At 55.2% G+C, this 24926-nt stretch overlaps 1 protein-coding gene and 1 pseudogene across 1 annotated transcript in view; one reads left to right on the forward strand and one right to left on the reverse strand.

Moving 5' to 3' along the window:
* The first annotated feature begins 435 nt into the window (after positions 1–435).
* LOC141976830 (glutaminyl-peptide cyclotransferase-like protein) lies at positions 436–8415 on the forward strand (annotated as a pseudogene).
* Positions 8416–10515: 2100 nt separating this feature from the next.
* The window catches only part of LOC141976831 (maestro heat-like repeat-containing protein family member 7), a 57395-nt gene continuing 42984 nt past the window's right edge, over positions 10516–24926 (reverse strand). The window contains exons 6-7 of the mRNA XM_074937995.1: positions 11785–11794; positions 10516–10694 (exon numbers count right to left, since the gene is read on the reverse strand). Of these exons, the coding sequence (XP_074794096.1) occupies positions 10516–10694; positions 11785–11794 (189 nt within the window). The remainder of the gene's footprint in view (positions 10695–11784; positions 11795–24926) is intronic.

Genomic DNA, 24926 nt, shown 5'->3' on the forward strand with positions numbered 1-24926 from the left:
GAAAGAGACCTAGTGTCTGTGTGCACTGCCCCTCACCCCCGCCCCACCCGCCACCACAGACCTACCCACCTGGGACACTCAGAGTGGGGTAGGGCCAGGCATTGGGGTGGCTCCAGTTCACAGTGGGAAGGGGCATCTCTGGACATCACACACCCTTCATAGCAGCCTCAGTGTGTGCACGGGACACCCTGGTCTGACTCCTCCCCCCACTGACAGGTGGTACAGGAGCTGGGCCAGCTGCCCAAGGGTTATGTGCAGATGAGGTACCCCCATGTTCAGAGGGGCTTGGCAGACTTGGGGGGCCTTGTCCTGGGATGGGGGAAGGGATAAGAGAGGGGGGTCATGTCACCTGGAGTCTCCTTCCAGCAGTAACCAGCCTCGGCCATGATCAGCACCAGGGCCAGCAGAACCCCGGAGACCAGACCCAGACGGAGGATGTTGCCCCAGGTGAAATCCAGGCGCTTCGTGAGGGCTGTGGAGTTCTTGGAAGTATCAGGGCTGGATTCTGAACTCAGCTCCTCCAGGGTTAATCCAGAGTCACCCTCTGACAGCAATGGGTTGAGGGCCGGATTCTGATCCATTACCCCTGGATCTAGCTACCCATCTAGCTATTTAATGAAGGATAGATGGAAGAGGCCAGCTGGGCAGCCTCTGTGTCCCAACTCCTCTGTGCGCCCCCAGAACAGGTACAGACCTGAAAGAACTCTCTGCTCTGCAGCTAACCCTGGGGTCAGGGATCCTGCCTCCGCCTCCCTCAGATCTAGAGTTGCCCCTTTCATCTGTGATTCCACAGAGTCCCCATCCCATAAGAACATAAGAGTGGCCATACTATGTAAGACCAAAGGTCCATCTAGCTCAGTAACCTGTCTTCGGACAGTAGCCAATGCCAGGTGCCCCAGAAGGAATGAACAGAACAGGTAATCAACAAGTGACCCATCCCATGTCACCCATTCCCAGCTTCTGGCAAACAGAGGCTAGGGACACCATTCCTGCCCATCTTGGCTAAGAGCCATGGATGGGCCTATCCTCCATCAATTTATCTAGGGTTTTTTTTTGGAACCCTGTTATAGTCTTGGCCTTCACAACATCGTCTGGCAAAGAGTTCCACAGGTTGACTGTGTGTTGTGTGAAGAAGTACTTCCTTTTGTTTCTTTTAAACCCGCTGCCTACTAATTTCATTTGGTGACCCCTGGTTCTTGTGTTATGAGAAGGAGTAAATAACACTGCCTTATTTACTTTCTCCACACCAGTCATGATTTTACAGACCTCTACCACCACCCTCCCCCCCGTTAGTTGTCTCTTTTCCAAGCTGAAAAGTCCCTGTCTTATTAATCTTCCCTCATATGGAACTGTTCCATGCCCTCCAATCATTTTTGTTGCCCTTTTCTGTACCTTTTCCAGTTCCAGCATATCTTTTTTGATATGGGGCAACGACATCTGCACACAGTATTCGAGATGTGGGCATACCATGGATTTATAGAGGGGCAATATGATATTTTCTGTCTTATTATCTATCCCTTTCTTAATGATTCCCTAAATTCTGTTCACATTTTTGACTGCCGCTGCACATTGAGTGGATATTTTCAAAGAACTATCCACAGTGACTCTACGATCTCTTTCCTGAATGATAACAGTTAATTTAGACCCCATCATTTTATATGTATAGTTTGGATTATGTTTTCCAATGAGCATTACTTTGCATTTCTCAACATGGAATTTCATCTGCCATTTTGTTGCCCAGACACCCAGTTTTGTGAGATCCCTTTGTAACTCTTAATGGTCCGCTTGGGACTTAACTATCTTGAGTCGTTTTGTGTCATCTTCAAATTTTGCCACCTCACTGTTTACCCCTTTTCCCAAATCATTGATGAATATGTTGAATAATATAGGTCCCAGTACACATCCCTGGGAGACACCACTATTTACTCTCTCCATTCTGATAATTGACCATTTATTCCTACCCTTTGTTTCTTACCTCTTAACCAGTTACTGATCCAGGAGAGGACCTTCCCTCTTATGCCATGAGAACTTACTTTGCTTAAAAGCCTTTGGTGAGGGAACTTGTGAAAGGCTTTCTCAAAATCTAATTACACTATACCCACTGGATCACCCTTGTCCACATGCTTGTGGACCCCTTCAAAGCATTGTAGTAGATTCCTGAGGCATGATTTCCCCACTCAGGTACCTGTCCGTGTGGTCCCCAGGCTGATTGGATATGGTGATGTTTCAAGCCCAGTGAGGTTGTTTCCACCTGTAGTTTAGAATGAGAGCCTGTCAGGGCAGGGGATGAAATGGGCAATCAGGGGGAGCTAAGAGGTAGAAAAAGCGACTCAGCAATTGGGCCCCTCCCCCCTCGACTCAGTCTTTATGGTCACTCTAACCTCCAGGGAGTTAGTGGATTTTATCAGCTGGGGAAGGGACTGATTCTGCAGCTGCTGGCCCTGACTTCTCTGGGCATACTCTGATAGGGAGCATCCCCCTGGGAAAAGCCTCACTGTTCTGCAGCTTGCCCTGGGGGCAGGGTTCCCCCTTCCCTCTGCCTTACATCAACAGCTGCTGCTGCAGCTTCCCCCGGCTGCATGACAAATCCACTGATTTCCTGATCCCACACTGGGCATCCCCTCCGTAAGGCCCCAGGCAGACCCTGGCTGTGAGCATCTCCTTGGGGCATAGACTCCGTGAAGGCTGGGCTGGGTACAGGGCTGAGAGCGGGGACTCCAAACCAGGCCCCTCACCTCTCACCACCAGCACCACAGGGTCACTGGGATCTGACCAGATGAAGGCTTGTGATGTGCTGCCATAACGTCAGGTGTAGCTCCTGCTGTCACCCTGTATAACACTGCGGATGGGAAACGCAGTCATGTCTGCAGGACTTTCCATGTGATGCAGCGTGGTGTGGTCTCCTCCTTTGTACAGAACAACCCTCAGCCCTGGTACCTACACTCACACTGGATGGTCACGGTGCACCCCATGGCCATTAGCTCCCTGGGGCTCACAGAGATGGAGGGTTTGGGATAGAACTCTGCATGCACAAAGACACAGGACTTCTATGGGGGAGACATATACCCTTACTCCTCAGTCTGTCTGTCTGTCATTTGATCTCTCTGTGCCCAGCCCTAGGGCATTCAGCTGCCTCCCCTTGTCTAATGTTCCCTGCATTATAAACCCAGCAACAGCACAGGTCTGTGGAGTTCTTGGAACCCAGGGGGAGTGAGAAGGTGGAAACAATGACTTAGCAATTGGGACTCTCCCCCCACAGCTCAAGATTTATGGTCACTGTAATCTCTAGGGAGGGTGCAGTGCTGATGCTGTAGTCACCGGGGCCTGACTTCTGTGTGTGTCCCCAGAGAAGGAGCATCCTCCTGGGAAGCTCTGCAGCTCCCCCTGGGGGAAGGGTTCCCCCCTGCCTCTGCCAAATCAACAGCTATTGCTCCCCCTTCATTGGACAAGTCACCCATCATATTACCTCATGCCTAGCTAGGCATCCCCTTGGATCCAGGGATAAGGAAATGTTGTTAGCCTCATTGAATGTGTGATGCATTTGAACGCATTGCTCAGAGTGTTCAATCTGTTTATGTGAAATTGCAGTTATAGGTTCTTATGTAAGCAGGCTCTGAATGAGCTTTCCCAACACCTAGTGATGAGCTGGGGAGAAGACATCAGGAACTGACCATGTTTGAATAGACACACCCACTCTGCCTAGGTGAGCAACATGATGGGGCTGCTTTGCCCAAATGATCACTTTTATCTGGTGTTGGATTGCAAATCACTTTGTTATTGAGGAGGCAGAGGTAATAAAGTGTGGTTATCCTTTTGTGAATCAAAGGGAGCAGAACTGGCCTTGGTATGCCATGAATGAGGGGGTCACTCTCAAGTTAACTGCATTCAATAAGCAGGAGGTAGGGGTGCCAAAGGCCAGTGGAGATGTGAGAGGGTATTTGTGCCCATCTGGCTTTACGTGCCATTTGACTCTGCACTGTTTAATAACAGAGCTTCTTAAGGCCCAGTTGAGAGTCTCTTGGTTTGGATCACTCAAGCTGACATCACTGATAGCCCAGTCTAAATATGAAGCCTTAGGTCCGTTGTGGGACAGTGTCTCTGGTGAACGAGGTTGCCTCGCTAACTGCTGGAATCACTGAGCATTGGAATTGCTGAGAGCTGAGTTAAGTGGTGGAACTTCAAAACATCCCAGAGGCTGCAGTGGAGAGGGCCGTGGCAGGGTGACTGGTGGCAGAGCGCCGGAGAGTGGCAGAGGGAACACTGGGGGGTGGCTGGCGGTGCAGTCAATGAAGGTGGAGTGGCCGGCTATGGAGTGAACAAAGGCAGACAGTGATGCAGAGTGAACAGCGGCACAGCGACGGCTGCCGAATCACTGCTCAGTGCTGCCCCCCCCGCTCCCCCCGGGGTGGGAGGTTAACTCACGCAAACACACCTCCAAACACTGGGTTTTCACTGACCAAGGACAACTGTGAGTGGGGTGCGGTGGAGGGAGAGAGGACTGGCGTGTTAAAGGGACATTTGTTTGTCAGACTGTCACACTGCAAGGTGAGAGACTGAGGAAACGGATGCTGCCAATGTACTCTGGGGTGGGTGTTTTACTCATGGTCTGATGTTTTCAAATCATGCTTGTGGTGTTTTCCCAAGTAATGCCAGGTTCCTTTCCCCTTTTATTCAAAGTTTTCTCTTCTATACATGTACTTAGTGCTTGTGAGAGGAGAAGTACTGGCTCTTAGAGGTACCAAGTGGGGGGTGTAATTTTTTTCAGATTACTGGGTGTGGACTCGAGCTGGTTCTGTGTTGTGCTGTCAAAAGGAACCCAGCCCTGGTTGCTGCTGACTCCCCCCGGAGTGGGCAGAGGCATCATTTGATTTTCCTGCATTCCTCCCCTAAGGCTGGAGCTGAATGCACCTAACGGCACCCCTAGACCCTAGGACTTCACTTGTGGTGGACAGCAAACTAAGAGTGCGGTGTCATGGACAGAAAGGGGAGTGGTGTGTTAACGGGACATTTGTCCGCTGTTCTTTCAGAAAGGGGGAAACTGAGGCAAAGCCACTGCTCCACCCGGGGCCAGGGATTTACTTGTTGTTTGCATGCGTTTGAGTCATTGTTGTCATGTTTTCTCAAATTAATGCCATTCTTCCTTCTCCCCTTAATAAAATATTTCTTTTGTCGCACACAGACTCAGTGCTTGCAAGACAGGAAGTATTGCTTCTTAGAAACACCCAGGGCTGGTGTTTAGTTTTCCCAGATTTCTGGGTTGGAGCTCAAGCCAGTGTTGTGTTGTAATTTTGAGAGGAACCCCTATATATTGAAGCCAGAGCTGGAACTGGAAGAAGGCTTACATATGTATTGCAGAGGAGTTTAATCTCCTCCTTTCTACAGAACAGCCCTTATGCCCTGGCACCGACTCTTTCAGAGGATGGTCACAGCTCCTCCCAGGGCCATCATCCGCCCTGGGGCTCACAGAGATGGTGGGTTTTGCACAGAGCTCTGCATGCACAAAGACACAGGACTTCAAAGCGGGAGACACAAACCCTGTCCCTCAATCTGTCCTTCTGTCCCACAGAGGGGTATTCTGGTGCCTCCCCTTGTCTAATGTCCCCTTGGTAATAAATCCAGTGACAACACAGGTCTGTGGAGTTCTTGGAACTGGCGGTCTTGGGTTCTGATCTCATCTCCCCCAGGGTAAAACGAGAGAAACCCACTGAGTGCAATGGGGTGAGGGCCAGATTCTGATACATTACCCTGAATCTATCTATCTATCTATCTATCTATCTATCTATCTATCTATCTATCTATCTATCTAATGAACACAGTTCTGATAAGGCAGCTGCTGGCTGGGGAGCCTCCTCTGTACAGCCTCAGATCAGGGTAAGCCTGAGGAATTTAGGAAAGACCTCCCTGCTCTGCAGGTAGCCCCTCCATCCCAAATCTAAAGGTGCTCCTTTAATCTGAGATTCCACAGAGTCCCCATCCCAGCCCCGGTACCTGTCCATGTGGTCCCTGGGCTGGATGGAGCTGGTGATGTTTCAAGCCCGGTGGGGTGGCAGCTTGGGAAAGACAGGGCCGCACCTTCCTGGGGGCCACCGACTCAGCCGTGCCCTGTGCCATCCTGCTGGAACTGGCCACGGCCTTGGACGTGGAGCTGCTGAAGGCCAAGGAGCAGGTGAGCGCTTCCCAGGTTGGGGGTTCTACTCTTGTCTTGGGGAAAGGAATGGAGTCTAGTGTGTAAAACCAGGGGGGATGGGAGCCAGGACTCCTGGGTTCTATCTCTGGCTCTGGGAGGGGAATGGGGTCTAGTGGTTAGAGCAGGGGAGCTGGGAGCCAGGACTCCTGGGTTCTATCCCGAGCTCTGCTGCTGTCCTGGGTGCAGTCCTCTCACCTGTCCAGCAGTGTCAGGTGTTGAGCGAGCCCCGTGTCTCTCCCCAGGGCTCTGAGGTGACGCTGCAGCTGCTGTTCCTGGACAGCAAGGAGGCCTTCGGGGAGTGGAGTGAGAGGGATTCCCTGTACGGGGCTGTCCATGGCCAAGGCTCAGCACCAGCCGGGCACCAGCCAGCTCCAGGCTATGGTGAGAGCCGCCCGCTTGCCCCTCTGGGGAGTTCTGCCTGGGGGATCTTTCAGGCTGAAGGGAGATGGTGGGGGTGCCTGTCCGGGGTAGGCGGGGGGCTCAATCCGTCTGCACTGGATCTTGTACCAATCCCTACCTCAGATCCTCCTGGGGTGACTGGGCCCCTACAGATTTAACCCCTTGTTGCCGCCTTGCAGAGCCTGTTTATCTTGCTGGACCTGCTGGGGGCCCACCACCCGACCATCCAGAACCACTTCCCCTTCACCGCCTCCTGGTTCGACCGGCTCTTTGGCATCGATAGCAAACCTTCCTTTCTTCCAGGGGTGGGAGGGGGCTTGCCCCCCCAGGCACCTGTAGTGGGACAGCTACTTCCTCCCCCCCACCCCCCCCCAAGTCCTGATGGTCCTGCGTCTGTCTGACAATGAATAAAGGTGCCTGGGTTCTAGCCCCAGCTCTGGGAGGGGAGTGGGGTCTAGTGGTTAGAGCAGGGGGGCTGGGAACCAGGACTCCTGGGTTCTATCCCCAGCTGTGGGACAGAGCTGGGAGTTGGGGATTCAGTCCCCAGGGCTGTTGACCTGGCATCTTTCACCAACACTTTATTTCCCTCAAACACGACTTGTCAGGTTTGAAATCCCCCTCCCTCCCCGGCAGCGTCTCTGTGTCCTCAGGGAGCTCTGGTGTGAGCAGCCAGGTGTGACCCCCTGTGGGGCTCGTCCTGCCACGCCCCCAGCCTGGCAGGTCCCAGGAACCAGCCCATTCCTCACTCTCTTCTCTGTGTCGCCCAGAGAAGCGTCTGCACCGGGTGGGCCTGCTGCAGTCCCACCCCCGGGAGCAGACGTACTTCCAGCGGGAGCCTGCCTATGGGCCTGTCGAAGAGGACCACGTCCCCTTCCTTCGCAAAGGTACCTGTCCTGCCCCTCGCTACCGGGCGTCCAGGCGCAGAGCAGTGTGGGATGGACAGCTGGGGAGGCCTCCCCGGGGGAACCAGGGCAGAATGTGTGCAGACAAAGTGTGGTGAGACTCCCCCAGGCTCCCACACAAGCCTGGCCTCATGAGTGGAGCAAGGGACTGAGACCTGGGTTCAGATCCTGGCTTTGCCACTGCCCTGCTGGGTGACTTTGCCGCTGTCTTCCTCAGTTTCCCCATCTGTGAAGTGGGGGGAATCATTCTGACCCCCTTTGTAAAGTGCCTTGGGATCCCCTGAGGACAAGGGCTATGCAAGAGCTAGGTGTTATTTACAGGGGTAACATGCTTTATAGATGATGTTTGCCTGCCTGGCACACTTCACCCCAGAGGTGGCTGCATTTTGAACTTAGGCTCTGGGATCCTTGGGGGTGAAAGACTTTATAAACACATCATTGCTATCTAGCCACTTGGCCCTGACTCACTTGATGTCTCTGGCCAATCTGGTTCCCATAATGCACCTGGCCAGCTGCTCGTTGCTAGGTCAGGGGAGCACATGGCTCCTAGATGTAAGGTCAGGTCATGCCTGAGGGCCTGGCTCCATCTCCTGAGACAGTGTGCGCATTTAGAATGTTGCACGTCGCCCGCTATTGGCTGGGCCACATGGGGATAATAGTCTACTACTGCTGACAATAGTGGAATTACTCTTGTAGCTCCAGCAGTAGAGGCTGGTGCTTGCAGTGATGCAGATCCTGGGTTGGATCCCTGCTGACTATCCATGTATCTGTCTGGCCGTAGGAGTGCCAGTGCTGCACCTCATCGCCACCCCCTTCCCGTGGGTCTGGCACACGATGGAGGACACGGAGCAGAACCTGTACCCCCAGACCCTGGAGAACCTCTGCAAGATCCTGGCTGCCTTCCTGGCCAAGTACCTGTGGCTGTGACTACCCAGAGCCTCCCCTGGTGAAGGGACCCACCCCTCCCTGGGTCTTACAGGATCCTTTACCCTTCCTGGGCCGAGCTCCATGGGGCCAGCGGCCAAAACACCCTAGGGACCAGGCAAGGTGGCTTTTGGGGCCCGGGCTGTGGCAGCCCCTCAGGGGCTTGGGGAGGTGTTACAATGCTGGGATGATGGGAAGGGAGATGTGCTGAGTCTGTTCCGGGGCTGCAGCAGGTCTGTGGCCAGCCCAGAAGTGAAACCTCTTGCTTGAGCCCCTTGAGGTTGGGCCTTCCTGGGCTTTACATGCCCTCCAGAGCTCCAGCCGCCGGGGCCTGGACTAGCCTCTTCCCAGCGGGGGGCCTGGATCCCAGCTGGTCATGTCCCCCGGGATCCACGGCTCAGAAGCAGGAATAACTGGGCTGAACCTGGACTGTGCCAGGGGCAGGACACCGGGGGCTGCGGGGGGGCCAGACCTGCACTCTCTGCAGCGTGGCCTCCAGCTGCCAGCCCACCAGGGGTTCCTCCTGTTTACGGGGCCCGTCCAGCCCTGAGGTGCTGGGCTCCCAGCCTCGCTCGGGGGCTGCTCCACAGCGACTCTCGTAACAAAGAGCTGCCCCGTCAGTGCTGCTGCCCCCTTCCCACATGCTGAGCAGCCCTGGGCACTGTGGGGCTGGGACACTGCTCCTGGCATGGCTGTTCCCTCCGCTCCGGCCCCTCCTGCCAGTCTCCAGCCGCAGCCCCAGCTCCCATCAGCAGGCGCAAACCCCAGCTCCCCTCTGCTTCCTTCAGCTCAGGGCTGCCGGGCCTGACTGTGTGTGAGCCATGCGGAACCAGCGCCCCCTTGGTTTCGCTCCACCTCCTCCCTCTGGATTGAGAGGCAGCACAGCCTAGTGGGCAGAGCACTTGACTGCACCCATGGGATCTGTTCCACTCTCTGCCACTAACTGGCCCTGTGAGTTTGGGTAAAACCCTTTTCCCCTCCCTGTGCCTCAGTTTCCCCTCCCATCCTTTGTCTAATTAGACTGTGAGCTCTTTAGGGCAGGGACTGTCTGTCTCATGTTCTGTGTGTATAGCACCTAGCCCAAGGGGGCCTCTTAGTGCTAATCTGACAGACCCATAATCACACCCTCTCAGCTCACCCAGCCCAGCGGCAGGGTGGTGGTGGTTATGGTTTAACAGGAGATGAACTGATTCCCGGCGCTTCAACTTTTCATGTGCTAGAAGCTGGTTTATTTTCACTGCTCAGTAGCTCCCAAGCAAAGCAAGCGCTAAGCCGCAGGGGCGCTGGGTTAAAGGCAAATTGCACTTGAATTAAAAACCCCTTTGTGGGACTCTGTGACCCACCCTACGGGTACTTCCCAGGCACCTGCTGTGTGAAGATCCAAACACTTTGCCCCCCTCGGTGAGAGAGGCTCACGGGAATGGATTGTCGGGGCGAAAGGGTCGAGGGCTGAAAGCTTTGAGAGCCAGACCCTGCCTGGGCCTGGCAGAGCCAAGTGTCAGGGCTCGGGGACACTTGGGTTCCCTTTGTGGGGGGGTTAAATAGCAACCAATTTCTGGGGGATTCCAGATGAAATCTTTGCTGCAGATCTCAGGGGGGCTGGGGGCAGAGGCGGATTTGACTCTGGAATTGATAATTGCTCAGACGTTTCACATGGGAATGGAGGCGACGTTTCCTGAGCTGCCCAGGGATTGGCAGGGCCATCGCCACAGAGCTCGGCTGAGGCTTGGCCCCAACCCCCTGGATGCTGTAAGACCCTGGGCCTGGCTGTGTGTGGACCCGGGCTAAGCTGACATGCCCGTTGCGGACGGGAGCGAGGGGCTAGGCCTGGCATCTGCCGAAGGAAGTAGCCTGGGGAAGGCAGGTGGCTCCCAAGTGCCATTAGAAATCTGAGCCCCCGGGGGGGGGAGGGCAGCAGAGCCCAGGGGAGACGGGAGGGTAACCCCAACTCTCAGAGCCCTGCTCTCCGGGCCCTAAGAGGAAGCAGGTGGGCGAGAAGCGGGAAGCTGCCCCCTGCTGGGGGGCAGAGGTGCTGCTCGAGCAGGCAGAAGCTGTGGGCGGGGTCAGCGATGGGTGCAGGGGCTGCCCTGAGGCTGCAGGGACTCAGGCTTCAAACTCAGGCCACTGGCTTATGGCCTCGTAGAGGGCGTCCCCAGGGCATTGGGTTGACTTCACGTCGCGATGCCCCTTCAGGGTGTAGCTTTCACTTAGGAAGCCCCCGGATACAGCACATTGGATCGGGCTCTTGGCAACGGTCAGGGTGGTGTTGTCAGGGGCTGTTTCTGCAGGACACCAGCAGCCCCCTGTTAATTTCACACCCGCCCCTGGCCCCTCTCTGCTGCTCAGGGGATGTGAATGTGGCCTGAGTAAATAAACACTCTCTAGCCACGTTCTTGATTGGCCATGTCAGTGTCTTCCCCCCCCCCACCATTGTGTTTGGTAATGCGTCTCCCCGCCTCCACACACACATTTGCTTCGCCATGCTCCCCCTCCCCCTCCCTTTCCTGACCCTGTGCCCCAGCCCAGTGCCCCACCGTGGTGGAACCAAGAGCAGCTGTGAACTTCCTAGTTCCCCTGGGGGCCTAGCAGGGAAATCCGTACAGACGGGAACCACGTACTGGAGAAGCTGCCCAGGAAGCTGATTCCCAGTGACTTATTTTTCCAGTTCTTGGCATGGGCCCCCATGGTGCTCCAACCTCTGCCCTCCTAGACTCTGTCATCTTCGCCGATCAGGAAGCTGCAGGCAGAGCACAGTGTGAGACCTGCACAGGCATGTCGGCCGCACCCTCCCCTCCCCATCGCTCTTGGCAGCTCCCCCAGGGTCGTGGCTGGCCCGGCCCGGGTTTGAACCTGGGACCATCAGAGCTAGAAGCTCAATCCTCTGCCATGGAGCTAAAGACCCACTGAGGAAAAGGACTGGAATGGAGGGGCCCTAACCTGTATTGCACTGTTTGGCCATTAGGTGGCGCTGTGTGTAACGCCCCTTTTGGAAGGCACCAAGGGCCCCACCTGGACAGAGCTGGGGGTGGAGTGAGGGCTGTAGCGGGCCCAGATGTGGGGCAGGAGAACAGCACTGGGAGCCTCTGCCCTGCTGGAAATTCCCAGCTGGGTTTCCATCTCCTGACATCACCATCTCAAAACATTTCACGGAGCAAAATCTGTGGCCAGGTTTTCGTTGCGGGGCGTCAGGCCGGCTGCAGGGAAACGTGTCAATAACGCCGGCATGGGGCGGTGTCACAGAGGCCTTTGCTGGCCCCCACCCCACCCCATTGCCACGGCTCCAGCCCCACACACAAATGCTGTAGGAGTGTAACTGTACCAGGCTAGTTAACACATTACAGCCCCGGTGGGGGTACAATCCTCGGTGCTTACGGTGACAGCACTGCCAAGAACACATGTTAAACCAATCAGCGAACCCACCCGCCTGCTACTGGGCTTACCAGGGATCCCTCCCCTGACTCCAGCCAGGGCTCCGGCCGGAGCGCAGCCCGTCAAAGCCACCCACGGGCTTTTCAGTGCTTCCAAGCTCAGCACAGCTTCTGCTGCAAACATGACCCCTGGGAATCTGTGAGTGCTGCAGGCCGGTACCTCGATCTGGGAACAGGTCATTCGCAGCCAGTGTCTCGCTCCCCAGGGCGTCGCTTCGAAAGGCTGGGGGCAGAGGTGGGAATTTGCATCCCCGCCTTGGCTGGTCGGTCGTTTTACAAGTGTCTTGTGATGGTCCTGACCCTTCCCAGGGTTTGCTGGAGTCACGTCTCCCCCAGAAGAATCACGTCCCATCCCCCCAGACTCCAGACCCATTTGCATTTGTAATACAATGAACTCTGGAAATACCCACACTTCGTCCAACCAGCTTTGTGCAGGGTCTGGGAGGGAACTGCCGTCTCTGGCCCATTTCTCCGGACAGAAATGGGTGGAACCAAGTGCTGTCCGGCACCCTTGGGGAACCCATTGACTTAGTGCCTGGACAGGTTTCTCCTCTGCCTGGCATTTCTGCTATGGCCTGTCACAATGTCACGTTTTGACGTTGCATTGAAGAAGCATTCTGCCATCACGCCAGCACCCGGCCTTCACAAACCCGCCCGGTCGGCTGGCAGCCTCCAACCCCAGTTCTCTCTAGAGCCCCTGGGCCGATCTCTCCCACGCCCCTCCTTACTCAGGGTGCCTCCAAACCTTTTCCTTCCAGCACGCAGTTCATTTTCTTAACTTCCGACACGGCTCAGCTGCATTATTAACGATGAGGCTTGACCTGCTCCATCACATCCTCTGGGTCCTCCTTGCACTCAACCGGCTTCCCCGGTGCTCCCAGTGTCACCACAGCCAATTGCTCCTGTGCTGGCCTATGAGCACTTCCACCGTCCTTCGCCCGTTTCTGACAACCCCACGTCTGCACCGTCTCCTCAGCTCCTTCCCCTCGCCCGCCTTCCCCTTTCCTTGCGGCGCTCGCCAGCCGCCCCTTGACTTCCCCATTCTGCGGCTTCCCTTTCTGAGCATTCTCTGTCACTTCCTTAAGCTTCTGATTAAAAGCCTCGTGCGCCCGATGCTGAGCTGCCGCCCCGGGTCACGCTTTCCCCTCCACTCTCTGGTCAGCCTCAGAGACAAGCAGCGCACACGTGTGATCCCACGGGCCGGCCGGACGCAGTGCGGCCCCAGATCCTCCATGCATAACAGCACATTTCTTTACAAACAATCCAAGCCCTCCTTTACCATTTCGGCCATTCTTCGCCCGCATTTTACTCTTGAGGGAGTTAACGTTTTGCTGGATCTAGTCTTACATCTCTTCTTCAAACTTTTCCCCTCCCCTGTAGGCCCCTAGACCGTCCCAGCCAGAGTCTCCACACACGGCTAGGTCTTTACTCCCTACTCAGAGGTTGTGACCCTGCCCGGTCCGGTTCCAGCCGGTAAACTTGGGTTGGAGGATCCCCCAGGGAAGCAGATTTATTACCAATTCAGCTTCAATCTTACTTCCTGCTTAAAGAGACCTCAAGGACCCAAGCCCCGGCCAGTATTTATTAGTTGTTAGTACAGCGCTCAAACAGAAAGGCAGATCCATTACCAAGTCTGCTGAACCAAATTTTGCAGCCGTTGACGTAAACGACAGACTGATCCCCGTGATGTCTTTTGCCACGGCTTGCATACAGCCTTGCATTGGGAAAGAGGAAGAGATAAGCTGGAACTAAGTTACCTATAAGTAGTCCAAGCTGTATGCAAGCCGTGGCAAAAGACATCACGGGGATCAGTCTGTCGCCTGCAAAATTTGTGTCTGGTAAATATCATAGACTTCCCAGCACACAATCACACATCTGCTGCTTAAGCATAAACTTTTACCATCACTATGTTATTTATACATTTCCATTTGTTTGTGGTTAGTACATTTCTCGCACAGTTGCGTGGCAACGCAAATAACAGGGCGCTAGGCTACAAATTTTAGCAAACTGGCATTTTTCACAGCCTGTGAGAGTTTAGCAGCATTCCCAAAGCATCTTGGGAGTCTGGGTCACCAGTTGGCCTGAGGTCTGATAGTAATTTGGCCTCTACCAGTCAACAAACCTTTGTACTGGTATAACGGCATCCCCATGGATGGGGTGGGGGGGTGTTGTAATGTTTTAAGTAGACCGGTCCAGTTAAAGTCCTCAGGCTTTTGCATACAGACATGGGCGGCCTGTGGAGTGACCTTGGTTGAGTCACGTCCCCCTTGTGTGCCTCAGTTTCACCATCTATAAAGTGGGGATAGTGATGCCAACTTCCTTTGTGAAGGGCATTGAGATCTGCTGGAGAAAGGGGCTAGCTCAGGGCCAGGTGTTATAACTGGGGAGCAAGAGGGTCTGTCGCTGCCCCAGGCAGGTCGTGGGAGCTTCGTGGAGCGGAGAGATGGTGGCAGCCATGGGTAGCAGAGGGCGCTGTGCTGGCCTCCAGTGGGGCAGGTTGGTGGCAGAAGGGGAGGTCTCTCCAGAATCCAGCAACGCACCCAACAGCCACGTGCCCTGATGCCTGACCCCATTGTCATCGCCCCCAGCACGGCTCCCAGCACCTCTCTCATGTGTGTCGGGGGGGAGGGGATTTCTGCTTGGGCTGCCCCCACGCGCTGGTGCTTAAACTCCAAAAGGAAGCTTACAAGCAGTGGAAATTTGGGCAGATGACTAGGGAGGAGTATAAAAATATTGCTTGGGTATGCAGGGGTGTAATCAGGAAGTCCAAGGCACAACTGGAGTTGCAGCTAGCAAGGGATGTGAAGGGTAAGAAGAAGGGTTTCTACGGGTATGTTAGCAACAAGAAGAAGGTCAGGGAATGTGTGGGCCCCTTCCTGAAAGTGGGAGGCAGCCTAGTGACACATGATGTGCAAGAAGGTGAAGTACTCAATGCTTTATTTGCCTCAGTCTTCACAGACAAGGTCAGCTCCCAGACTGCTGCACTGGGCAACACAGTATGGGGAGGAGGTGAGCAGTGCTCAGTGCTGAAAGAACAGGTTAAGGACTGTTTAGAAAAGCGGGACGTGCACAACCCCATAGGTCCAGATCTAATGCATCCAAGGGTGCTGAGGGACTTGGCTGATGTGATTGCAGAGACATTGGCCATTATCTTTGAAAACTCATGGTGATCGGGGGAGGTCGCGGACCATTGGAAAAAGACAAATATAGTGCCCATCTTTAAAAAAGGGAAAAAAGAGAACCCGGGGAATTACAGACTGGTCAGCCTCACTTCAGTCCCCAGCAAAATCATGGAGCAGGTCCACAAGGGATCCATTTTGAACCACTTGGAGAAGAGGAAGGTGATAAGGACCAGTCAACGTGGATTCACCAAGGGCAAGTCATGCCTTCTATGATGAGATAACTAGCTCTGTGGATATGGGGAAAGTGGTGGTTGTGATACATCTTGACTTTAGCAAAGCTTTTGATACGGTCTCCCAAAGTATTACTGCCAGCAAGTTAAAAAAGTATGGATTGGATGAATGGACTATAAGGTGGATAGAAAGCTGGCTAGATTGTCGGGCTCAATGGGTAGTGATCAACAGCTTGATGTCTAGCTGGAAGCCGGTATCAAGCGGAGTGCCCCAGGGGTCGGTCCTGGGGCCGGTTTTGTTCAACATCTTTATCAATGATCTGGATAATGGGATTAATTGCACCTTCAGCAAACTCACAGATGACACTAAGCTGGGGGAAGAGGTAGATACACTGGAGGGTAGGGATAGGGTCCAGAGTGACCTAGACAAATTGGAGGATTGGGCCAAAAGAAATCTGATGAGGTTCAACAAGGAGAAGTGCAGAGTCCTGTACTTAGGACAGAAGAATCCCAGGCACTGCTACAGGCTGGGGACCGATTGGCTAAGCGGCAGTTCTGCAGAAAAGGACCTGGGGATTACAGTGGACGAGAAGCTGGATATGAGTAGCAGAGCGCCCTTGTTGCCAAGAAGGCCAAAGGCATATTGGGCTGCATTAGTAGGAGTGTTGCCAGCAGATTGAGGGAAGAGATTATTCCCCTCTATTCGGCACTGGTGAGGCCACATCTGGAGTATTGCGTCCAGTTTTGATCCCCCCACTACAGAAGGGATGTGGACAAATTGGAGAGAGTCCAGCAGAGGGCAATGAAAATGATTGAAAATGAAAACGGGGCACATGACGGACGAGGAGAGGCTGAGGGAACTGGGGTTATTTAGTCTGCAGAAGAGAAAAATGAGGGGGGATTTGATAGCAGCCTTCAACTACCTTAAGGGGGGCTCCAAAGAGGATGGAGCTCGGCTGTTCTCAGTGGTGGCAGATGACAGAACAAGGAGCAATGGTCTCAAGTTGCAGTGCGGGAGATCTAGGTTGGATATTAGGAAACACTATTTCACTAGGAGGTTGGTGAAGCACTGGAATGGGTTAACTGGGGAGGTGGTGGAATCTCCATCCTTAGAACTTTTTAAGGCCTGGCTTGACTACGCCCTGGCTGGGATGATTTAGTTCGGGTTAGTCCTGCTTTGAGCAGGGGGTTGGACTAGATGACCTCCTGAGGTCTCTTCCAACCCTGATATTCTGTGATTCTATGAAATGCAAGTGGTGCAAAATAATGGCGAGATGGCACCCTGGTGATGCAAATCCAAGGCAGCATCCACGCTGGGGCGGTCAATCTGAGCCAGGGGTGGTGGGTTTTGTGATATGGTGATATATCCAGGTAGGAGTTTCCTATCCCTTTTCCAGGGCTGGGATAGAACCCAGGAGTCCTGGCTCCCAGCCCCCCATTCTAACCACTAGACCCCACTGTCATGGGGCCCCCTGGCGATGCTCTGGAACTGCTCCAGACCAAGCCAGTCAGGACTCTGGGGAAGTCTCCTTTCTGTGAGCAGCCGGTCTTCAAGACACACAGCTCACACAACTTCCACCTTCCTGGGTCTGACCTCGGAGCATTCAGCATCCTCTGCCCCTCTGTGCACTTCCTGGGGAAGTCAGAGGGTCCTGCCCCACAACTTCGCAGTCAGATGTGACTCTCAGCCAGCCAGTAAAACAGAGGTTTATTAGACGACAGGAACATGATCTAACACAGAGCTTGTAGGTGCAGAGAACAGAACCCCTCAGCTGGATCCATTTTGGGCGGCAGTGAGCCAGAGAACCACATCTGCACTTCACTCAATGTCTCCAGCCCCCGCCCTCCTCTGGGCTTTCTCCCTTTCCCAGGCCAGGAGGTCACCGGATTCCTTTGTTCTCCAACCCTTTCGCTCTCACCTTGCAGGGGGGAAGGGCCCAGGCCATCAGTTGCCAGGAAACAGGGTTTCAGCCATTCTCTGTGTCCAAACCCCTGCACACTCCTGCCCTCTAGGGCTCTGCAATCATCATACACCCTTATCCCACCATCTAGATACTTAAGAACTGCCTAGGGGAAACTGAGGCACCCCCACAATATTCAGAGGAAACATTAAGAACAGTCCCGCTTCATCACACCCACTCCCCTCCCAGGGCTGGTGATGGAACCCAAGGGTCCCAAGCTGTCGGTGCTTTGGCCATGGGGTGTAAAACGGTCCCGTCTCTACTTCCTCTCCCACCGCTGCAACGGTGCAGAAGCTGCTTTAATAGCAGCCTCCCCCCGACCCCCCCCCACGCCCAACTGAGTCCCAGGCCTTGCTAACACTCAGTGCCACAGCAGCCCCAGGAGATGATTGCTGCGGGGGTGTCAGCCCAGGGGGAGGCAGTGACTCCTAGAAGCAGGGAGAGCAGCAGCACTGTAGATCAGGGAGGTCTGGCAATGCAAGTGGCTGTCTGGGGTCTGGCAGCCCTGGCACTCAGAGCAGATTGTCAAAGGCCAAACCCTCTCACCACCGGCTCTGTAGCTCCCCCTTGCTTTCGGTCTGTCTTAGGCACCATCCTGGCCCTCATCCCCCTGGCATTCGAGCACTGCCCAACCTCGATTGCATTTATTCTAACTGCCCCCTGCAGGGCAGGGCCTGGCTGCTACCCCCACTGTACAGACAGGGAACCGCTGCAGAGAGAGAATAAGGGACTTGCTCGAAGCCAAACAGAGCATCTGTGGCAGAGGTGGGAAATGAACATGGGTCTCCTGGGTCCCAGGATGGCACCTTCTCCTTCAACCTCCTGCCCCCTTCGTCCCTGGTTCAGTGGGAGCTGTGGGAGCTCTCTGGGGCACAGGAGCTGGCTGGTGCCCACATGGAGCTATGTTGCCTATTGCACAGATCTCGCTTTTCCCGAACATTGAAGATGCTGCTCCAACCATACCAGGGCCCGCCAGGATCCTTGCAGCTGGTCCGTGCTAAATTGTGAACTGTGCCCTGGCCTCCCCGAGCGGGGCAATGGGAGAGGGTGGTGCTGGCCCAAGGGCCTGCTGGATTGCGGCTCATGCGTACGGAGTACCAGTGCTACAGAGCTCTGTGCCAGGACGGCGCTTTGTGGGGGGTTCGCAGCTCCTCTCTCCAAGGCTGTGTGGGAGCAGCCGCTGCAGAGAATCCCAGGCCTGATTCCCCCCACGCTGGGTCTCCTGAATGGCCCCTGCCCTGGGGGGCTCCATTCCTCACCCAGTGTCTCCTGCTAACTCTCCAGCAGCTGCACGGCAGGTGTCCGAAGGCACCTCTAGTCCTCTCCAGAGCTCAAGGGGACTGGCCTGGCATCGGACTGTCCTGGTTAAATGGAACAATGGCTCCGGGCAGCCGGAGAATGCCTCTTCCCCCGGCAACCTCAGTGCCATTCCCTCTGGAAGTGCTGGTGTCAGCGAAGGTGCTGGAGGTGGTCAGGCCTCGTGGTTGGAGCTGGACTCAGGAGGCCGGGGCGTGGGTGGAGCGAGGCTGGAGCGAGAGCAGGGCTGGAGGAAGACCAGGAGCAGGGCTGGAGCAGCCTAAGACTGTTGCCAATGTCAGGCAGGAGCGAGTTCCTGGCCCTGGAGTCATGTTGAGCAGACTGAGCTGCTGCTGTGAGACTGAAATACTTGCTCCGGGAGTCACGGGCCTGTTCCTGGCTTGTGGATTGGCGGGAGCCCGGCACAGGAGGGACTCAGGGCCTGACACATGGCTCCAGGGGGCAGTTGGCTCCCGGCCCCGCTGGGCACTGACAGGCTAGGTGCAGGGGGCCAGGCGCAGCACCAGGGAGGACATTGGGGAGGCAGGAGCACTGAGGTGGGGCTGAGCGGGCAGGTGCTGAGGAGTTGCGGCCGGCTGGCCAGCAGGGAGGAGGAGCAGCACCCAGCTGTGGAGGGCCTGGCTGAAGTGGCACTTTGTGATCTGTTGCAGGCTGGAGCTGGCTCCCCATATCCGAATGCTCTGCAGCGCCGGCGGATTCACATCTAAACCCGGATCTGGCTCCCAATTCACAGCTGGCCCCTCCCCCCGATCTGGAGTGGCTGAGACTCCAGCGCTCTGTGGAAGAGGCCAACAAATGCCAGCTCCTGGGGTGGGCTTCCCCCAGAGACAATCCCATGCTGGGAAGGGAGGTTCCAAGAGCTGGCAGCTCCACCACTCACACTCCCAGCTTCCTGGGAGGAGCCAGGAGCAGAGCTCCGGGTAGCACGCAAAGCCTGGATCAGCACCCCCAGGCCTGCGAGAGACCCGCACTGTCTGGGGGTGTTTGATTTCACAAGAGAGGGGGGTTTCCCACAGACTCTTCAACTCCCTCACCTCTCATGCTTGTTCCCATTTGCCTTTCAGCACCCCCACATGGCCCATGTTGGCCACCAGCTACCTCCTGGTCTGGGCACTTACCTGGCCCCATCATGCCAGTGGCTGAGCACATGGGTGTTGTCGTATTTAGGCTCTCAACCTCCCCTGCAGAGCAGGGACCTGCTCTCTCTAGTTAGCAGGGACCTGCTCTCCCTACTTACTGATATGCCAGGTACCCCAGGACATTATCACCAGCCCGTTCCCAGTCTTGGCATGGCAGTACATTTCCTTCCCAGTCCCCGTCCCCTGGCATTAATCCCGGGACTCCGCACTGGGGATGTGCACCTGGCAGCACGCAGCCTCCTGAGAACACACAGGCCAGGGTGCAGGGCGAGGGCTCCCAGCGAGAAACGGCAGGAGGGCAATGCTGGGAACCCCCAGGCCGTCTTCAGCTCAAGCATGAGGGCACCCCAGCATCCTGGAGAGCATGAATCTAGCTTCAGCTCAGCCTTTATGTCCCCCTGTTCTCTGTGCTAGATGGTTGGTCTCCCGGAGGGACGAAAGTGCCCATCAGGAGTTCCTGGCTTATCCAACGTCAGTTTCCCGCTCTTGTGAAAAAAACGGTGACTTCGCCTACACAAGAGCTGGTGTTCTTCAGACTGGGCTGGGCCTGTACACGTTCCCCTGTAGGGGTGTGTGCACCCAGGGCCCGTGAGTCGCAGACGTTTGCCAACGAACATTTGCCAACAGACGTTTGCCCCCTGCTCTCCCCGTGTGCTCAGGGACCACCAACAAAAGGGCACGTCTGCCACCTCCCTCTCAAGTCCTTCGCACCTGCATACTGCCAGGGGAACCTCCCCATTTCTACTGAGGCCTCAGGGACAGGGTTTATGATGAACCGGCTGGAGTTGATCTCCCCCCCCCCCACGCCGCGTGTTGCACCCCTACGGCTAGCTGGGGATCCAAACTGACGCTCCCCGGTTTGAGCCCCTGCCTAGCCAGGCCCTGTTCCCTCCCCCCAGGCAGTTGTTGGCCCTGATCTCCTGCAGGCAGCCATGACACACAGGTGCTTGGGGGCTTGAGAGAAGGGCTATCACCAGCTGAATGACCCCTGCCTGTACGGTGGGGACTGAGGTGCCCCCCAAGTCCTGTGCTATGCTGAGTCTGGGGAGATGGGCAGGTTCAGCCTCATTAGAAGGGATCGGCCAGACAGAAAGGCAGAATCGGGTCCCCGCACAGAGCCCCTCTACTACCTGCCTGTGTCCTAACCACCATGACAGTGGCCAATCCCACCTTCAGGTCAGGTTCCAGCGTCGGGCCCTGTCCATACCCACAGCGTGTGGTACCCAGCATGCGCTGATAGACTCCGGTACATGCAGTAAGTTCACAGACACTAGAAACTGCCTAACACCAGGCTGGGTGCTGGGGATGTGTAGGGTACAGAGCACAGCACCCCCTAAGGCCGGGCAGGAGGGCTGGGAAATGCATATGATACAGAGCACAACGCCCTCTAACACCTGGCAGGGGGGCTGAGAGATGGGGGGTGTAGGGTACAGAGCACAGCGCCCCCTAACACCGGCCAGGGGGCCTGGAAGCTGGGGGAATATGTAGGATCCGGAGCACAGCATCCCCTAACACCAGGCTGGGGGGCAGGGAGAGGGGGGATATGTGGGGTACAGAGCACAGCGCCCCCTCACACCAGGACACGAGGTCTCGTCCGTCTCAGGGCGGAAATGATCACACCCTTCGAATGGGGGATCTGCCACGGGAACTGGCAGGAGCGCGCTGCTTTACATTAAGCTTCTTTGGCTGATGGGCGAACCTCACCCCGCCCTGCGTTTCGAGTGTGAACAGCTGTCGATGGAAACCCAGACGGCAGAGATGGAGCAGGACTAACCGGGATCACTGAGTCTCGCTCTCACCCCATGTCTACACTGTACAAGGGTGGGAAATAGCAGGTGCCTTTTCTTGCCCGATACGATTTTGGAGATGCCAACGCTAGCGACAGCTTTCTCCCTGTGTGGGTTGTGGGATCCAGGGGAGCCGTCTGTGTGCTCTGTACAGGACAAGGCGGTTAGATCGTTTATACCTCAATGTATCACTGTAAATACAGTCATTTAATATATCAAATAAAAGCAGAACAATACATCAAAAAGCATCAAAATGAAACAGAGGATTGCTATGTACAGGGGGGATTGCTATGTACAGGGGGGATTGCACGTGACTAGTTAACTGCTCGAGAGCTTTCATCACCGTGTACTTTCTGACAGGTTTCCGCGCCCTGTGTAGGGTTTACGTCCCGCCCTCCGTCCCCATTTCCGGTCGTGTACGTTTTTGGCGCCGTCGGCCCTTTTGAACATTTCTTTTGTATTGTTTTCTGTGTTTGGCCGGGGGAAGGTTGCGTTCTTGTGTTTTGACATATTTAGAGAAAAAGTATGAACAAGTAGAAAGAAAGGCTGTAAGGGGTTCGCGGCTCCCTCCCTGTCCATCAGGGTGGGAGACCACGCCCCTTGCTACGATACTTCCGGGGTACCTTGGTTCAGGGGAAAATTAGCCCAGTGTTAATGGTTCAGGCCTGCAGTCAGGCCGACCAATGGTATAGAGTCTGTTTGCCTAGGGCCCTCATTCAGGGCAGGGCTGCAGTCAAGTAGAGGCTCTGGCCTACAGTCAGGCAGGCAGAGCAGCAGATGGTCCATTTGCCTGGCCCTTGATCAGGGTGGGGCAGCAATCAAGCAGGGGGGCTCTGGCCTACAGTCCGGCAGAGCCGTCGCCGTCTAGGGGAGGTTAGCTCTCCGGTGGGAGAGTCAGCACAACCGTCTGGTGTCCTGATTCAGGCGGGTGCCAGACCAATCAGGCCTCCTGACAACCAGGTGGGGAGCCTGCCACTCCTGACGGTGGCGTGGCGGTGGTAGGGGAACCCAGGCCCTCTCGCTCCACTGCGTCCCCACCCAGGGCCCTAAACAGCAGCGGAGTGGTCTGCCACTGGGTCAGCGGGGAAAATCCGATCACAACACGCTGGCCGGCTTGTAGTCAATAACACAGCTGAACCCGATTCGGCTGCCCTGGGCTCCTTCCTACACACCCATTCCGTGGGTACAGGGGTTCCAGGGTTGTTGTTCGCTTCGCTGGGGTAGACGGCTAGTGGCAGCCCCACCAGCTGCTTGGAGTCCCCGGCGTCTGGCAGCTCCGGCAGCCCCTCTGGCTCTCTGTCAGGATAGCGCTCTCCATCAGGGGAGCAGGGAAGAGACGTCCTGCTCCTCCAGCAGCTCTCCCCCAACTCAGCTGAAGGGGCGGCCTTTTATAGTTCCGCTTCCTGTCCCACCCCTCTGCTTCCGGCAGGGTGGCATGCGGTGGGAGACAAGCCTGCTTTCTGCAACCCTCCTGCCCCCAACAACCCACTTCAGCGAGTCCCAAAATCAAATCCACTTACCAGAGGCCTCCTCTCCTCTTTGCGCTTCGCCAACATCTGGGGTAGAAAAGAGCTCCTGGCCGCATGCATCTCTGACCTCCGAGTCATCTTCTGCCTCTGGGTCCCCCTCCACATCCTCCTCCAAGATTTCCTCCTCCTGGCTCGGTCCACTCTCGACTGACACGCGAGCCACCCAAGTATCCACAGTGGTGTTCGCAATGGAGGTGGGGTCGCCGCGGAGTATCATGTCCAGCTCTTTGGAGAACCGGCAGCTCATAGGCGCAGCACCGGAGTGGCGGTTTGCCTCCCGCGCCCTGTGGTCGGCGTTCTGCAGCTCCTTCACTTTGATCCTGAACTGCCGTGTGTCCCAGTCATCGCCCCTTTCTGTCATGCATCGTGAAATCTGTCCGTAGGTGTAATGATGCTGGTTCTGGTGGGACCCAACTGAGAGTGCCAGTTCAGGACAAACTGCTTCAAGCAGGGCAGTTACAGCCGAAGCCTGGGGGTTTTCCACCGCTAAGGCAAAGCAAACCAGCCAAACAGAGCAGACTTTGGTCTCACCCCACTGTCTCACCACAAGTCACACAAGCAATTCCCTTAGACGCTCCAGTTTCCCAGTATCACCAATTGTTATGGGGACAAATGGTTATGAAAACCAATACCCCAGGAAAAGAAAAAAGGCTCTCTTGATCCCAAAGGACCAAGCCCAAGACCCAGGTCAATATACAAATCAGATCTTGTCCCAAATCACGCTGTTGCCAATCCTTTAGAATCTAAAATCTAAAGGTTTGTTCATAAAAGGAAAAAGCTATAGATGAGAGCTAGAATTGGTGAAATGGAATCAATGACATACAGTCATGGCCAAGTTCTTGGTTCAGGCTTGCGGCAGTGACAGAATAAACTGCAGGTTCAAATCAAGTCTCTGGAGAACATCCTCAGCTGGGATGCATCTTTCAGTTCTTCTTTCAAAGCTTCAGTGTAGCAAAGTCCCTCCAGAGGGATGAAGCAGGACTGAAGACAAGATGGAGGAGCTGCAGCAGCTTTTTATATTCTCTTGCCATGTGGTCTTTCTTTCTTTGTCCCAAGACAAGCTGTCCATCACGTGGCCTGGAAAAACCTCCGAGTTCTGTCCATAGGCAGGTCCCTGCACACCGTGCTGAGTCCCAAGGCTTCTCTGCCTTCTCTCAATGGGTCAACTGTGTAGCTGATGGTCCTTAATCGGCCATCAAGCAGGCTAGGCATTGCATCCGATGAAGTGAGCTGTAGCTCAAGAAAGCTTATGCTCAAATAAATTTGTTAGTCTCTAAGGGCCACAAGTCCTCCTTTTGAACTTGTCTGGGGTGTCACCCAGAAGCATAGTACAAGTTTGAACCACAGACAGTATAGAGTCAATACTTATAACTTAAAATACAAAAATGACACAAACATATATGTAAGCAGAGTCAGGATGGGCTCCACCCTGACATCTGGTGGTGAGGTGTGGCAAGTAGTGGAAAAGAACTTCAGGGGCTGATCTCAATTTGCATAGGCACACCCACCCCGCCTAGAATGAGGCCATAACTGCCCAAATGGTCACTTTGGCTGTTGTGGGATCCCCAGTGTCTTTGTTATTGGGGCGGGAAGAGTAAATTGTTATTACCCTGATTATGGGAACTGTGCTTGGAACTGTACTTGGCCTTTTGTTATGATGGAGGGACTCACCATCAACTGAGTAGCACTCGCTAGGCAAGGGACATGGGTTCCAAAACTCTGTGAAGGGAGAGAGACTTGAGACAGGTATTAGTACCTGGTGGTGTGGGCCCCTTTGTGAGGGCCTGAAGCACCAATTGCACCTCTGTCTCTCTCCACTGTGGAATGTCAGAGCTAATGTTGGGTCTATTAAGAGTTTTGCTACAGGTACTGTGCTGCATTCACTTTGGCTTTATGGTGCACCAGCACTAAGGCCCCCACTACTATGAGCTGAAATCACTGAGAGCTGAAATCACTGAGCACTGTGTCAAGTAGTGGGGAGCCGGAAGATCTAGAGTGCAG

This window comes from Natator depressus, chromosome 23, assembly GCF_965152275.1.
Source record: "Natator depressus isolate rNatDep1 chromosome 23, rNatDep2.hap1, whole genome shotgun sequence".
NCBI classification, from domain to species: domain Eukaryota; kingdom Metazoa; phylum Chordata; order Testudines; family Cheloniidae; genus Natator; species Natator depressus.